We start from the raw sequence: 17887 nt of genomic DNA, 5'->3' as shown, positions 1-17887 counted from the left end.
CTATCATTGAGTCTCCAAAAGATATGGATTTTCTATCAATAGTAGGGTGGTAAAAGTCACATAAGGTGACATGATCCTGATGAAGGAAAATTTACATGATGGTTTGTATAGTCTAGAAGGTGAGGCCTCGAAATGATGTGAACAATGCATAAGAGATGATAGTTTATCGAAGTGAGATTTTATTAACTGAGAAAGTGATGAAATGTTCTCCTGATGTAAACGATCGTTAAAAATCGAAAAATCTAACAAGCGTTGGTGAATTGGAGAGATTGTGAAGGATCTTTTTAAAAATCAATTAGTGTCATTAACTTGACGGAAACACATATACAACATCAAACTTGATTCATAATGTGTAGTTGTGATAACTTTGAAGATTAATGATTTGAAAAGTTGTTCAAAGTATTTGATAGTAGATAAGAATTGGAGAGTTGTAATTAAATGCAACTGTTGAAAGTAATTGAAGAACTTTAAATTCGAGTCAAAATTAGAGATTTGTTGAGGTTGTTGAATTGTGCACTGAGAAAATAATGCCATCTTTGTATTCAAAATTTGTAAAAGAGGATCTAGATGCATATATTCTCTTTTAAAAGGTCATATTCGATCATACACAAATAATTTGTTTTTGTTTTTTTTTTTCATTTTTTGGAAAAAATCCTGTACAATTATGAGGAACCTATAAATTTCTGTACACGGTTAGCAAAAGGGATTTCTCCTAAGAAATCATTTCTTCCTTTTATATGATGCCATTCTTAGACCACCTGTGATGCAAAATTCACGTATATCTAGCACCTGAATTATAATTATAGTCTGCAACATGGCTGTTGTTTTTTGTAGTAGAATAGCATTCAGCATTTCTTCAACATGTTAATCAATCGTAGATGCTCTGGCAAAAGAACCTAAGACCACCAGAGAGGTTCCTGGCCACCAAAGAAGAATCACAATCAGTTCAATTGGTTCAGGTACATCAGGCTGTCAATCGCAACTCGTTTCAAAAAAACACTTACGGAAATTCTGGCAACCAAAACGGCGTCGACATTGACAACCTAGTCAGGTTTGGTATACTCAAGCAGCATGTGTGGTGACCTATAGATCTTCACTAGGGTCCAGTAAAGGACCTCTTCGACTCCAAGCTCACCTTCTGCTCTTGCAGCATATATATCTTCGCAGATGGCTATCAACCTACATCAAATCCAGATAAACAGATATCAAGGAACTAAGAAATGAATGAAATAGTGATTCATGCCTTCATCCTCCACCCTTTTTCTATAAATAAAGATCAATAGAAAACATTACCTATCACAGGAAGGCAGGTTCTCATATGGTATTCTCATTCTTAAGTCAGAGCATTGAAGCCTGATAAACCGGCCAACAGCAAGCACAAAAGTTATGTAGAGACCCCAAATGCTGAACTTGCTTAGTGTGTCTCCAAGAATACCCTCTGATGCAGTATTGAAATATTAATAAGTAATAATAAAGAAAATCATAATGACTTGCTATCAAAATAGACATACAACATAAAATGGGTTTTCCACAACTTACGGGGTGGTGTTTCCTCAGATACTATTATGGCCATAGGTCCTGTTAAATCTCTGCAGCCCCTTACATTAGATGAATTGATATCATGGAAGGACCACCACTCAAAAGCTGCATGATTGATAACAAGATCTGCACTCACTGAACTTACCTGTTGAATTTGGTACTTCATTTGTGTCAAAAATAGATTATTAATGATTCTATACCTTTTATAACTACTTTAATTTAGAGTCTTTTCCCCCACTGACTGAAAGATTGATAGCTTAAATTCAAGTAATAAAAGATAATACATTACATTTTTGCTAATAAGTCATTAGAGATGAAGAAATCCTAACAATGCAAAACAGCACTAACTCATATATTGTGGAGGAAGGGAGGAGGAGGTGAAATAAAAACTTGAATAAGAGTCCTGGGTACCTCTTGCTCAAAAGGTCGGACTTCACCAGAACCAGTGACACGGAAGTATCTTGGATAAAGATTATATATCCTAAAGCTGTTTGTTGAACCATTAAGAACCTTTTGGACATCTGACCGTTCAGGAAGATCCTTAGAATCAACAGGTTTCTCATATTTCACAACTTCCTTGCCCTTTGGTCGTTCCCTAGTAAGCAGCCAAGTAGAAGTGATACCCATGTCCATGTCCCAGTCAAGGGACTGAATAAATCTTCTCTGAACCACATCAGGGACAAGCCACAAAATACTTGCATCAGCTTGGCAGCATATTAATTGTATATCATTCTTATTGTATGAGTCCAAATAATTTAGGGGATCAAGATTAACATCAGAATTGAGCTTATCCCATTGGAGCTTTTCACAGAGAGTCGTCTGATACAAGGTCAACCTTCCACCACCAGTACTAATGTCTGTTTGAAAAGTTGCATCTTTAATGGGGTTTGCCATATTTGTTGGATTGCCACTGCTGTACATCTGGCAGACAGAACAAAATTCATTGACTAATCAAGGTATAGAATGCTTCTTCCACCTAACTAGAAGTAAACTAACTAGACACTCAATGTTGTGTAAGACTTCTGGTAACAGCATTAATGATGCTCATAGGCACTATAAGTACAATGCTAACGTCATTACTTTTAGTAAGACAATAGTAACATGCCATACTGTCAAGTTAAAGTGTAATATCACGAATCACTATTTTACTATTTTAAAGGTTTGATTTATGCTATGCTTTATTCACTTGTCTCATATCAGGCCTCAAAGAATAGCAAATATAAAGAAGCTATCACAGAACTCGTTGGATCATCTGCCAACACTTCATAAAACTTCAAAATAAAGATATAAAGAACTCTGAGTTTACAAAGTATACATTCAAGCAATGGAACCTCCTTGGCAATGTTGGAACCATTAGTGTACATCCTAAGAAGTAACATAAAGGCAAGGGACAGCTGGTGTCACATGATGATTTAGATTTAAAAAAGGACCATGAATGACAATAGGTCAAATCAAAGTATTAAATTTTCTTCACCTTTTTCATATTATTTATTTTCCTCATTGATGCATTAGCACATCCATATACTTTAAAAACCCATCGCTCTTTTCCATGTAAAGGCACAATAATATGGGCACTCAAGAGATCAGCAGTAAATATTACATCCAAGACATGAGGTACTTTTCTAATGCTTCATGCAAAACATTGCTAAGCTCAAGTGTTTGCTTTTCGAATGAAATGGCATAAGAAGATCAATCAAATGGAATTCCTACTGAGAAAAGTTTCTCAAACTGTTCACAGGTACTATACATCAAAATATGAAAAATAGAACATCTGGTTATGAAGTCCCTTACCAGCATAGGAGCCCAGATAACACAAAGTAATATAAAGAACAGACATATTCCATTGCAGCATTTAGTCATTTTTGTTTGCTTTTCTCCTTGTTTGTGCTTCGCTCTGTTCAACACAGCATCACATTTGACAAGGTACAGACTTGCATTGATGTCTTCCAGCTGAAGAGGAAAGCTACATGTCAGTCTCTAAAAATCAGCAAGAAAACGATCCAATCAAAGATTCATTGCTTATTTAAAGTCAAACAACTATTCGTGATAAGATAATGAAAAATATCTTTGTCGGCCAAAATCAAGAAAAAAAATTTATCTTTGCAATTATCATTTTTATCACTGGCATATGAATGTTGCCAAAGGATACATGTCAAGACTTTCCAAAAAAAAAAAAAACCCACATGACCAGACAATTATAATTCACTTGCGAGCAATAAATGGATCCTCACATACATATGTAATATATAAGGTCCTAGCAGTTGGCAGTGCTGCAGTGGTACCTTCTTTATTTTCTGAATAATTTCCCCAAGTTTTCTTAATTAATTTATTTATTTTGTTTTCATGTTTCATTTCTGGAGAAGGGCAGGGGCTGGGCTGGGACGAATCACAGTTGATGGTAGTATACACAGTTGGATGAAGCCATGCAACATGTTTCTTTTCTTAGTATGCTAATTTTAATTTGGCAAGCTTGGTATCTCCTGTTTTGGTGCAGAATTATAATTTTCTACACATCCTCTGGCCTTGGAGAATCAGGGTAAGTTTCTCCAGTTTAGTGCCTAGTGTTTTAATTTAGGTTCTTCTGTCAAGCATCCTGTCTATGTTGTATAGGCAAAACCTAAATATGAGGCAGAATAAACCCCCACTAACTGATATGGGATACCAAAACTTAACACTGCTCTTCACAAGTAAGCCTAATGCTTACAAGTAAAACCGATGTATGAACCACCAGGAATACAAATACAATGCGATAAATAATGAACAGAAAATAACAAATGGGGCATAACCTAGTTTTAGATACTGTGTTAAGCATCTAACCAAACAAGAACCTTGTCCAATTCAAGTTGACTATTTGCTTGTTTATTAGGTAGTTTCCTAACTTAGAGTCATTGTCCTTGCAAGACAGTAAATAGTCCAAGAGTCTGTGAAGATTACTGATGTATCCTTCATATTTTACTAGCATTTTAAATAAAGAAACAATAAACTGTTGACTACTTTAGTTTCTTCAAGGCATGGTGCCAATTTCCCTCTCTCTCTCACACACACACACCCCACTCACTCACACACGCATGCAGGCATCTTAAATATTCTTGAAATTAATCATGACCAAAACCTTGTTTCCTCCTCTAAATCTCCAAAAGCCAATGTTGTTACCCTAGAAACTCTCCTCATATTGAGCCAATAACCTAAAATAATCAGTCCAGATTTACTGGAACTTAACCTTTCTTTCCAGCAACTCAAACAGGTTGTAAACATGGATGTTTCCACCACTTTCTAAGTCCTAAACCTACGTCCAATGTAACCTACATAAAAAGATATGCCAAGATCTGTCCTTGATCAGTCACTGCATATATCCAAAAGGGCAGGTAACTAAATAAATTTCAATGCAAACCTAAAAAAACAAAAAAAAACTCGGGACTTACTTTGAGCCAGTCATACATGGTCAAAGATGTTGTTGTGCACGACCAGTCGAGTACACATCGTAATTCATAAAGGAATGGTAGAGCCCGATAAAGTCTATAGCCTAAGTAATTAATCCGTGAAACCTCACTGGTCAAAAACTGCCGATACAAGGTACATTTATGAGGAATCCCATGTCGGATTTGTACAGCCTGAAGTGCTAGAGATACTGCTTTAGCAAGAAAAATAGCACGGAGTGCTAGCTGTCCAGCATTCTGGTTGGAAGATTTTATCTGCCAAGCATACTCTGTAATCGAATATGTGAAGAGAACAAGGCTGAAAAGGTAGAAAATAATTTTTCCTGTGGCGAAGGAACAGAGATAAAGTATGCGATCAACAACAATCAAGAAAAAGATGATCTGCATGAAAGAATTTGACCCAGTTAGAAATTTAGATAACATGGTATATCAAAGCTCTAATAGCCCATGACAAAATGCAATGAAAATGACAACTAAGCCATGAGAAATACTGTATAAAAATTAAGGTGGTTAAGAAGACAAAGAAGAAATAGACTTACCATTAAGATAAATACATACTCTTTAGGAAATTGATCTTCTAGCTGATAAACATCAAGAAATTCGCTCTTGTTCTTAATGACAGATTGGTAGAAAATCGCAACTAAAAAGAACACAGTCAAATCAGCAACAAATATGTAAGCATACAGATCGAATTCCCTTTTCCCACCGCCAATAACAGAGAGGATTTTGTATGGGAATCCCATCTCTTCAACAAACCCAGCACGCTTTGCCCTGAGAATTTCTATTGACACATCAGCTGCTGGAGTTAGTGATTTGTACCAATCTGCTGAGGTACATCCTGTCAAAGAAGATGCATACACCACCTCAAAAACAATCAAAGCCACGTTTGGGTTTTCTTGACTTCTTTCAATGCTTTGAACTTGAACCCTACTAGCAAATGGGCAATGACTAGGGATCTTTTCAGTACATCTCTCATCATGAACCACCCTTAGCAGTTGGTTTATTCCAGACTCAACCCTTTCTGGCTGAATCCCATCCTCTGGCCACAAGTGAACATCCATTGACACTTGAACAAAATAAGGAGGAGTTTCAGCTCCCTGTATCAATGATTTCCAGTACCAGCAGAAGCTTCTAATTACCAGTTTCACCATGTTTATTACAAATTGGAGTGACTTTGATACTCTTTCACTCCAGCTAGAGCTCACAAGAATCTCTGTTCTGTAATGAGCACTCCTCCTATGTAAGTTAAAGTCGGTAAAGGGCATCCATTCACCATCTTTTGCACTTATAGAGCTCTGTAAGAGGGTAAATAAGTAGACAAGAAATAGAGGCAACGAACTCACAACAAACGATGACTTGATTTCATGAGCAGGAAATCCTAATTCATGGAGTAGGTCTGAGTTAATGCTCAATCCACAATGCTGGATTAGAATTTGATACAGATATTCAAGCAAAATATAAACCTCCGTGTAAATCAGCATAATAACCCAGAAGATATAAGTCGGGCCGGTATTCACACATAGAGCATACAAGAAAAGAGCTGCAAGATACACCATAGAAAGCAAACTGAAATTCCATAGAAAGACAAGAACAAAGAAACAGTAGCACACAACATCATTATTAGACCGCATTTGGGACCATATATGGCAGAAGATTCTCCCCAGCTGCAAACTTGTAGCATCAGAACTTTTATCAGATTGCAGAGAGGATGAACGGTTTAAACACATATTCTGCATCTTTTGGCTCTCCATCTCATCATATGCCTCAACCTCGACAGATGAGTGCTCATTCATGTCTGAATCTTCTGGTGCAATGTTCAAGAAATTCACAAGGTTATTAACTGCCTGATTTCCAATAGACTGTACCTGGGAAACACCATCACCTAGGAGGTGTACTGCAGAAATCAAAGGATTTTCCTTTGCTTGGCTTTTCTTCTTCTCTGTATCACAAAATGCACTATCAACATCATGTTCAATTTCAGTAATCTCACAAGGTGCATATACCATTGAGTGCTTTGGAGATTGCACTACTTCTGGACTTTCTCCTTTTATACGAGCAGCATATGCATGTGCTTCAAGGGGGTATACCTCCTCTCTAATAAGTTGCTCTTGCTTCCCAAGAGTGCCTTCCTCTTTATCAGGAGGCACAACATCCCTATTTGAAGTAACAGAAGCACTCCTCCTCCTTCGTAGGCCTTCATCATCAGGAGAAACATCACTGAGAGTTGCAACTGAGTTCATGCTATGAAGCTGTATTTGCAAGTTGAGCATCTCAGATTTCATTTTCTCTACTTGAAAGTTACGCTGACGTTTCTTCTCCTCAGATTCACGAATCTGTTGTAACTGTGCAGTTTTCCATGCAGCTTTTTTCTCTTGCTCGCGTACAATGGCACCAATTTGCTCTGCTTCCAGATATCGTGACACATAATCAGACTCTTGAGAGGAAAACATATATGACTGAAGGGATACCAACATAAATATGATAATCTCAACAATTGCAGATCTAGCAGTAATCCGAAACCCATAATCATACTTGTAAAATCCAATGACCTCATATATATAGTTCACAGTCTTACACTTCCCAGAACTGAACTCCCCTACAAAAGGAGATTGATAGGCAAGAGAAAGAACAATGACTGCGAAGTTGTAGATACGCAAGAACTTGAATATTTTATTCTTCTTCTTGAGAATTTCAAGCCTCATCCGGAAGAAAACAAGAGCGAAAGCAAGATAACCAAGGTGCAGAATATCATACTCAAGAGTTCCAGTAATCAAAATCAATACAAGGACAAGGTCCAATAGATGGCAATAACAATAAAGCCTTAGGTAGTCAAGAAAGGTCCACATGCTTTTGGTTTCAAAAGAGAGATCTCGCCAAACAAATGAATTTTTACGTTGAGACATCATTTGCCGATATGTTGATGACCCTGAGAAATCGGACAAGTGATCTGCACGGAGTTTGAAACATGCTAGTAGAAAGACCACAAAATAGCTGAAAAGCATTCGGGGATCATCAATGATCAGTCCTGCAGGGGGAAATTATTAGCAGATTAGATTGAACCTTCTTTAAAGTGCACATAGAACCAAATGAAAAAAAAAATGAATAGATAGATAAACATGGACCATTGACAGGAACACCACCAACTCTTCAAATGGAAGCTAAGTTAGAAAGCAGTCTAAAATTTGTCCAAAAGCCCATATCAAATATACCATGCTTCTTAACGACAGCAAAATGGTTAGACATGGCCAAGTAACCGAATAACATGACTATCTAAACAAAACAGATGGGCTAATGCTAAAATAAGAATCATTAATAATCAGTCAAGTTTTCTTCTACCAGCCAAAAGCAAGTATAAACTATGTCATGCTTGTCTAGCCTATTTAAGTTGCAAGTAATAAGAAGATTAAGAGAGTAATACCCAGCCAACAGCTCCTGCAATATTGGAAATATGAAGATGAGCTTCTCCAGCAGTCATGGCAATGTATTTCAGCCTGGCTTGGTTTATTTTGATTCAGAGGAAACATATTCTTCCAGATGGCAAAATATTCAAGGATGAGGATGGAAGCAAACAAGAAGACAAGCACTGGCCACAGTTTACGAATAATCCGCCGATTCAAAAGAACACAAACAGCAAGCAATGAAATATATAGCATAGAGATGGCATTCAACAATGCAAAACTTGCAAGAAGCAATGCAATCATGTTAATCTCAAGGCCATAAAGGTTAAACATGTTCTCCATCCAGAATTTCAAATATATTTTTAAGAGAGCCTTCTGTGTTTCAAATCTCTCTTTCCTTAATGCAAGGATCCGCTTCTTGTTCCATTTATGACTCTCCTTGGTGCTTCCCCAGAAATATCCAAATGAAAATTTTCTAAAGCTACTAACTTCAGAGCCTCCTGCTTTGGAGGACACAGGATGAGGTGCTTGAGAAAAAGCAGGGCTCAAAGATGACCATGAATCACTTACTGCTCTGTCTTGTCTTATAGGTACCGCCCCAAAACTAGATGATGGCTTTTCTTCCCCATTAGACATAAAGCCATTGGTGAAGGTGTCCTCTGCTGACAAAAATAAAGGACAAGGCTCTTCCCACTTGCCTTTGTTCGAAATACCACTTGGCATATTATCCAACCAACGGAAGATATTGTATTGAAAGATGCATGCAGCAATTACCAGCACCTTTCCCCTCAAGCCTGATTCTATACCCCAAAATCCCAGCTCGTATACACGGAAACCCAGAAAGAGTGACAAATCAGAATGCTTTTGCCCTGGAAACATTCCAGCCTGTTTACCCCACATCTGATAAAGATACTCTGTTGTCATCAGAAATCCTGTATAAACTAAGAACGATTTGGATGGGATCCGAGAAGCTTTAGGTAAAGTTGAACATATGACAAGGCCAAGTAGATACAAGAATCCAAAAGCAGAAATTGGAGATATAGACGCATAGAATAATGAAACAAACAGGACCTTCTGGCTGTGCCAAATCAGAAACCGCTTGGCAAACCCAAGTACCCCAGAATCTAAAGGATTGGGATCATCAGTCCAGTTGTACTTGCTCTGCCTCCTTTCATAGCTATAAAGTTGCATCACAATTAGAACTGCTAGAGATTGCCAGATATTATCCAACAATGAACCTTCTGGGTCATAACCCAAATAAAAATACAGATCTACAAAACTGGACAACCAAATCTTAAAGCTGGTGAAACTGCTCAAGCTATAGACAAAAATGAACACCATGATCGCATATGTTTTTAAAGGAAACCATAGGCGCTTTTTTGTTCTCTCAACAAGTTGTCTTCCAGTAATCCAAACAAGGAGAAGGAAGATGTATCCAAAAGATATATAGTTGGGTGTCACCATGTATACTGTAAGAAGAATAGTCAGCAAAGCAATGTAGGTTCCACATGATCGATATATTGATAAAAACGTTTGCCCAATTTCACTAAGAAATGCTGCTATCCTTCTCTCTGAAAAAACATAAAACAATTAAGTACACAATGTTGACAACAGAAGCTGTATTGGTAAAAGCTCTAAATAATATATCAGTAGACAAACCGGTAACAGCAACAACACTTTAGAATAAATAAACGGCTTAGATACAGCTATCATTGAAGACTCCTAAAAGTCCAATTTCAAGGCAAGCAGTCATCTTATAGAGGCCTAACATCAAGCTAAGAACCAGAGACAGAGTAATCTAAAAGCATTCTCTATCACTTTTAGGTCCATAAAACCTGCACATAATACAGGGATAATACCAACTTGTTCTAGTTTTGATTTGCTATAATCTTTAAATGTATTGTAGGGAATGCAATCTATCAAATTGATAATTCTCTTATAGAGTACAATTACAAACACATAAAAAGATGGTCAATCTTACTACCAAGTTTCTGACACATCTTGAAATAGCATTCCCACATTCATTTCAAATAAGCTAAAATAAAGGCCTGCCTATTACAATTCTTTTAGCATTTGCAATTGATTTGGGAAAACTAAACCATTTTTGTAGGTTTTTCCCCAATTATTACAGTCAATTTGGACAGAAATTTTAACACGCATAAAGGAATGATACCATAAGAAGCATTATCATGGCAACCCGATGTGTTTGGGGACGCATATACTGACAATAGAACAGATTTGTTCAGACCAGCTCTCAAGATGCTAAACCCAACAGGACGGCTAGGGGTGTGCTGCACAATTGCTGAGAATGAAAATAGCATCTCAAACCCATGGTTATGAATTGCACAGAAGCAAGCAAGTAAAGCTATTTCCAGAAAGTCCCATAAGCTATCATGTTTAAGCAGACCTGCATCAATTTACACAGAGAAAATGTTTAGTTTGTTACTCTTTTCTGGGCAAGCGTTTTTAAGAAACTTAATTAATAGCCATAATCATGTCTTATAAATCAATTTAAATAACCTAAAACCAATGCATTATGCATACCTAACTGCAATATGATTTCCAAACTTAAGGAGCCTTTTTGCTCCAAAGCATTAGAGATCAACTCAATCTGAAGAAGGTACAATAATGCAAAGTGAGCTTCACATAGAAGAATCAGAAACTGGCGTATCTTTCTGCTGATGTTGTGGCTCAAAAGATATATCAAAAAGAATATCACTGAAGCAGAGGTCAGAACATAAAGCCAATTAGAAATTGCCACAGATAAACTCACTGTAATAATACCAATTTGCACTTGCCTATGTGAATTGTATAAGAACATTGGAAAAAATGCCTTATGCTAAAGCCTAAAGGTCAATAATAAATTAACTAAAAGCTGGAACAGAGAAGATTTAATAAAACATACCATATACAGCATGGATAAACCCAGGTTTCATAGCAATGACAAATATCAGTGCAAGCATGATAGCTCGAGAACATTTTCGCAGTCCCCATGCAATTGTAGCCACAATGAACACCTTGGTCTCTCCATCCACTGTATTTAAAGGACATAAGAAAGTGATTATATAGATTAAAGTGTAACTGCCACCCTTTTGTATCCATAAATAATCTCAAAAAGTCTAAAGACTACGCCAGAGTAGTAGACGTAAAGAAATAAAAACCTGAGAGAAAATAATGTATTTTATGTGCTGTCAGGAAGCAAGATTCTCAAAAGAAATTTTTAAAGATATCTTAAACAAAAAACTAACAACTATTCAAGCTCACTGCTGTAAAATACAAACGCTCACTCCATTAATGTGCAAGTTTAGAAACATATCCCTGCTGAGGACTTCTAAAGAAATATGCCAAAGTCAACCTAACTGTGGTCTTCAAAATGCAGATGTCAATAAAGAATTAGATTGCACTCAGAATATAGAGTTTCATACCTTCCACAGCAGAGTTGTTGTTTGATGATAGTGCATCCTCATCAGATGAGTAAAGGAAAACAGAATTGTTTACAAGATTACCCAAAGCAACCAAAATCCCAAGACAAAATTGTGCAAGCAAAAAAAGTCCAGGTATGGGATAATGCCAAAATCCAACCATCTCCCAAATTTCCATATCCTGCATGTGTCCAAAATGTTGATAAAAACATAAGGAAAAACAAGTCAACCATTTAAATTTATGATAATGAAGAATTTGCAAACCTCCAAATAGAGCAGTACCTTCCCGAAATTCCTATTCAGGAATGCAAATGCCACATTGAAAATATAGGTGCTAACAGCCCACAAGAGAATGAAGACAAGAAGCAGCCCATTTAACCGGTGCAAACGAAACAGGGAAGGAAAGGCATACACAATGTAGCCAACATATGCAAGTAGCCCAAAAGCACATATACTTGCAAAATGAAAACTCCAAAAGGAAAGAGCAAACAAGGATACCTGTCAAATTTTGCCACTGACAATTTACTTATAAACCTTAATATTGATAAATAAAGACATATGAGAGTAAAACAAAATATAGTAAAAGGTAGCGATCATACTGGAAAACCATATGTGAAAAAGTTGATGGTAAAAGTCCGGAAAACCGTGCGCCGTAGTAAAACATTGGTATGTCTTACACCAGATCTGGAGAATTAAAACAACTCATTACAGAACTCAAAACAACCAGTCATGTAAAGCATGAAATTTTTTTTTTGTGAAAAAAAAAAAAGGCAAAACTGGTGCCAAAAGATCTTGTGCAGCATAGTTCATCAGATCCAAAACAAACATGGTGGCAAAAAGATATTAGTATATAAAGCTAGTAAAAAAGAAAAACTCGAACTAAAATGAGTATTGATAATTCAAATAATTCATAATTGCTTTTCATTCCGCAAAGTATAATGATGGAAAGCAACCATTCCACAATTTTGAATCAGATAATTTGTTCTTTCTTGGTATACTGTGACTACTGCATCTTCTTTTCAGGACAACTCTATTCAACAAAGAAAAGCTTGCTCAAAATAGAAAATTATCGAAAACAATTTCAGGTTAAAATAAAATTCCCAGGATACTACATAAGTATAAATAGATATTTGAATTAATAAGCTACTTCTAGATAATAGATTCAAGAAATGGACTAGATCTATGAATAAAATTAAGAACCATTGAGCTTGAAATTTATGGTGTACAGAAGATCATTCCTTCTCTTTTAAAATTCAAAGCAGAGAACCCTGGAAAAAGCAGAAACAATATAAAGAAAGTGTGTTACCTTGATTCACGAATGAAGAATGAATGCTTTGAGGGAAGTAGTTGCTCTGTCAAGTTACTTTCTCGCATGGACATGATAAAATCCATTTCCTCCAAATCACATTTGACATAGGATAGCTGCACTACAAGGCAGAATATTTAAATAGCAGAACCCAAGACCAAAGCACTACAGAAAGATTTGAAAAGCCAAATAACACATTAAATAAGATATTTTCAACATATATTCATATTTGTTTCTTACAAGTATTCCAAAACGTCAGGGTTAGCATATCCGTATAATTGTTAGGCAAACACTTAACATGCCAATGGTAAAAAAATTCACAACAGAACATGCTATATTGCTTTTATGCAAATAAATGGAGCTGCTCCATCTTGTCGTCAGTTATTTCATCGCTTTATAATCATAAGTTTAACTTGTCAAAAATTACCACGAACATATATATGAATACATGGTTTTGGATCAGGAAGCTCTCAAAATTTCCAAGTGCAATTTCACTGAGTAAATAGAATTACCATTGCAACTAGAACCACACCAATGTTATCCAAACTCCAAAGTCTCCTTTGCAACTGAATAATTCATATCTATACAGGGAAATTAAAAAGAAAGAAAAAAAACACTCCAAACCATCTTAAAATTGTATTATCAGGAAAAGACTAAATTAGAAGGACAAATGTCAGAGACAGGATAGAATAAAATGAAATAAATTGCAGAATCTACGATTCTAGAAGACGGATGAGTGTTTTGCACTTCATTTAAAGGTTCAGCTAGAATTTTTAATCAGAACGAAATCTATAGTAATACAACTAGTACATACCATGATATAAAAAAGTATAAGAGAAACAGCAGAGCAAATTTCAGGCCACTCAGATGCTGTGGAAATTTTAAATAGACCAACAAAATCAGCTATCCTCTGTAACAAATGTGAGAACTCTATAGGGAGCTGATACACATAGAGCAAGACAATGTTGAAGCCTGCATAAAGCTGGAGCGCCTTCCACAACCTTGAGAAGAAAGTACCAGAACGTAAGCTACTAAAGGTATTGACAAATGGTAACATCAAATACATTGGAAAAATGAAATTGAAACACTGTGCAGTGGTGTACAATGGGTGACAAGGCAATCACCTAAACAGTCCTAGAAAATTGCTTGTCAAAGACCAATCCACTAGCCCAACACAGCTACCAATGAAAAATGGCAAAGACACCCATGACGGATGGCTTATTCCCACAACCAGCTGAATAGGAGGTAGAAGCAAACAGGAAGCAACTCTAAGATGGGAACCTTTCATGAAAGAAAGTATGGAGATAATTTTATATCAGTTTCACTTTTAATATAAACATGAGGGATAATATACTAAAAAAATTTAAAACTCTACTGTAATTTAAGTTCAGAAACTGAAAGAAAATAAAGATTAAGTACAAAATGCTTCAAGATAGTTTTAACTATCCTTTCTTTTCTTTTAGTGTAAGAGACCAACACTTGTAACAATTCCTTGACAACAGAGAAGCTTAATGGAGATTGAGATTGATGTGTAAAAAGTACAAAGTTGACTGGAATTCAGTTAAGCAGCACTATGATTTCAGTTGACTAACCCATAAAATAGCAGCCTATCAGGCAGACATATTAATTCATTCTGCACATATATTGGATATTACGAATTTGTCAGGGGTACAACTCATAGCTACAGCAAAGCTGTAATGCAGAAAATACCAAGCATTTGTGCTCACAGAAAACTCAACATGTTATTTTTCTAGAAGAACATTCAACATTGTTAACATGCAGCACGATTACCATATAAAAACCCTCAACCAGAATGAGAAGAACTTTACAACTGACAAAATCATAAGGGAAAAAGATTGTTTTAGAAGTTCTAGTAGCTAATTGATAAGCATTTCAAGTAGGCTAAAAAGTCTCAATAATTTCATCTCAAGTCCATATGGCCCAAAAGACCAAAAGAGAAATACTCCAAAGATCACAAAAATTGCTATCATTGATCCAAAATGAAAAGAAGATAACAAGAAGACTTAATTACTGCTTTAGAAAGGGATGATAGGGGGGCAAAGGGTATGAACATGATTGAATCATTTAACAAAGAGAATAAAATCATCTCTTGCCCATATCCTCTTCATACAACGAGCAAAAGTCCAAATTGCAAAATGTGCATATCAGATCCATTAAATGGATCCTTCTTTAGGGTGGAGAGAATACATAGTGCTTCAATGTCATGAAAAATTATTAGAAATATATGGAAATACTTACAAACCTAAATGTTCAACGGCTGTTAAGAAATGACCCCAACAAGAATACCGCCAAGGAACAAGACCAAATTTGGTCCCATGTATATCAAGTAAAGCAACAAATACCACTAGCAATTGTACAACCAAAAAATAAATCACAGTGGGAGATTTCCAAGACTGGATTCTGCAAAAGCATACCAAAAGAGACAAATTATCAAAAGAAGCAAAGGCAGTGAAGAAACAAAAGAATTAGAGAAAACAAAATATATTCTTACATCATAAAACCAATCAGCTTCATCCACCAAGCATCTCCTACACTCTGTTTATAACCATCAATGGCCCACATAACAAGATACACAGCTTGTGAAAGACAAACGAGTAGGGAAAAGATAATAACAGGCCACTGTAACAAATATTTCCTCCGGAAATGAAATCCTACAAGAAAGTAATCACATTTTACTTTATAAGAAAAGAGTACAACTTCAACTAAAGCAATAAAGGAACAATAATCAGAACCAGAAGTTGAACTTCTAAAATGCAAGACGCCTAGAAAATATCTCAAACCTCTTTGCTAATTTTCTTAAATATCAAAAACAAAACAAGACTCAGGATTAATTTAGCAGTAAAGACTGTTTTCAGTGAACCTACAATAAGCACTTTGTAAAGTTCATTCAATATATATTCAACTAAACCCAAAGCACCAACCAGAAAAAAAGGTAAAAGCCCAAAGCAACAACGTCGAAGAAGTATGACCCGGCTGAATTATGGAACTAGAGGACAGCGAAGATAAAACAAAATCCTTACTAGCAAATCTTCATTGCTTACCTATTTTAGGTGCAGTATACTGAATGAGAAGGAAAGCTATCAAATCAACAAGAGAGACCAAACTCCAATTAATCAATGCAGCTGCATAAAAGAAAAAACAGGTAAAAATCATTAATTACTTCAATGGCAAAGCGCATATGTGAGTTACTACTCACAAATTACACCAAAAAATACAAATGATAATCTCAACAAAGGGTATTTTTCTCTCTGTGAATATTATACGTAAGTCGTTCTTTCTGCAATTTTCTAGCAACAGCTCTCAACTTCTACTAATTAAACTCTCTATTGTACTTTGCTTAAACCAGGCCTCCAAGCCCATTACAAAACAAACCTGTACCTCAGCAACAAGAGTACCAATGGAACTTTTTCACTTTTCAAGTGACTTTTAACTAATACAACACTTCTACACTTGTTATCTTTTCAGGTTTCAAAGTGAAGACAATCAGTTGATAAATATTATGCGGAATAAAAGACTGCAAGACACCTGGTGTCACAAGCTAACTTTAAGCTCGGTTCAGGTATCAATAGGTTAGATTTTTGCCAGTATCAAAAACTCCAAACTTACACATTACTTCTCTAGTTCAAGATTGACTCTTTACAAAATAGAAATGAATTCCAAACAATAGAGGAAATGAAGTTGAACAGGTTGCTATTAAATAATGAAAAGACTAGTGTTCACCACATGAACTCATGAGTTGGAAACAAATGAAGGATACAGGTTTCCTCACGCTTAACACCAGCTTGGATTATTCAAAAAAGGTGATTTAGACTCTCGTGAACTTCCTAACACATCCCCATGGCATTCGGACTTAGTTATTTCCCTATGTTACAGCATCCAAGAATGAAAAATTATGCAGGTAACTAAATTATACTGATAAACATAAGCACTCATAAACATAGCTCATATAAAAGCATACAAAAAGTGGATTCCAACACAGAACCAACATAATTTAAATGAATTGCTATTAAAAAAAAGGACAAAATGGAACTAAAAGAAAAAACTTTCAGGCTATTATATGCAAACGAGCACTCTGATAATCAATTTATAAGGGAAAAAAATTAAAGGAGACTAAGGTAATTAGAATAAATAGCAAAGCATACCCGTTAGAAGCAGCAGAGGCAAGACAAACCCAGCAAGAAAACTCCCCATTGAGATTAGCACTTTAATACCTCCAACACCAGATCAATCCAGAACAAAGACAAAATCCGTTCATGGGTTTTCAGTTTTTATTAAAATATACGAAACCCCATTTCAAGGCAAATCAAATATTTCCTCCAAATGAATAAAAAGAAGGAATTTTGAATTAAAACCCCCCAAAGAAAGTTCGGGTCATGTGTTTTTCTGGTGTGGGGAGAAAGTAAGAAAAGAATAAAGGGAATACACGAAGATTAGTAAATTAGGTTTTCCAACATTATGGACAAAATCGAATCATCAAAATTTTGATGTAGTACAAATGTAATGAGAAACAATAGATTTAAAATTATGACTAAAGCGTGATAATGATGGGAAACTACTAACTGCTAACTACTGGTCCAAACAGCCAGTGTCGCACTGCTATGAGGCAATAGAACGTAGTTGGAACTTGGAAGCGAAGCGTACAAGATTTTGTTTTCTTTTCTCATCAATCGTTGAACCTTTTTTTCGTTAAAGTAAAGTAAAAATTCCCATGGTGGTCGAGCCAATGAGAACCTTTTTTTCTCATTTTCCTGTTTGGGGCTTGAG

General features: G+C 35.9%; 1 protein-coding gene across 1 annotated transcript; it reads right to left on the bottom strand.

Annotated features, from left to right (window-relative positions):
• LOC18613424 (piezo-type mechanosensitive ion channel homolog) lies at positions 518–17805 on the bottom strand. Its single transcript, XM_018124049.1, has 22 exons — positions 17266–17805; positions 16165–16245; positions 15615–15774; positions 15366–15523; positions 14227–14383; positions 13917–14103; positions 13103–13218; positions 12396–12480; positions 12079–12294; positions 11800–11977; positions 11280–11408; positions 10919–11092; positions 10548–10781; positions 8395–9945; positions 5516–8001; positions 4962–5357; positions 3331–3489; positions 1951–2460; positions 1540–1684; positions 1294–1438; positions 1005–1179; positions 518–917 (listed from the first exon to the last, which is right to left on the bottom strand). The coding sequence occupies exons 1-21, from the start codon at positions 17312–17314 to the stop codon at positions 1044–1046; spliced, it is 7452 nt and encodes a 2483-aa protein (XP_017979538.1). The 5' UTR covers positions 17315–17805; the 3' UTR covers positions 518–917; positions 1005–1043.

The sequence above is a fragment of the Theobroma cacao genome, chromosome 1 (genome assembly GCF_000208745.1).
Source record: "Theobroma cacao cultivar B97-61/B2 chromosome 1, Criollo_cocoa_genome_V2, whole genome shotgun sequence".
In the NCBI taxonomy this organism is placed as follows: Eukaryota; Viridiplantae; Streptophyta; class Magnoliopsida; order Malvales; family Malvaceae; genus Theobroma; species Theobroma cacao.
Note: the sequence above shows the minus strand (reverse complement) of the source record. Positions and strands in the feature narration are given on the sequence as shown.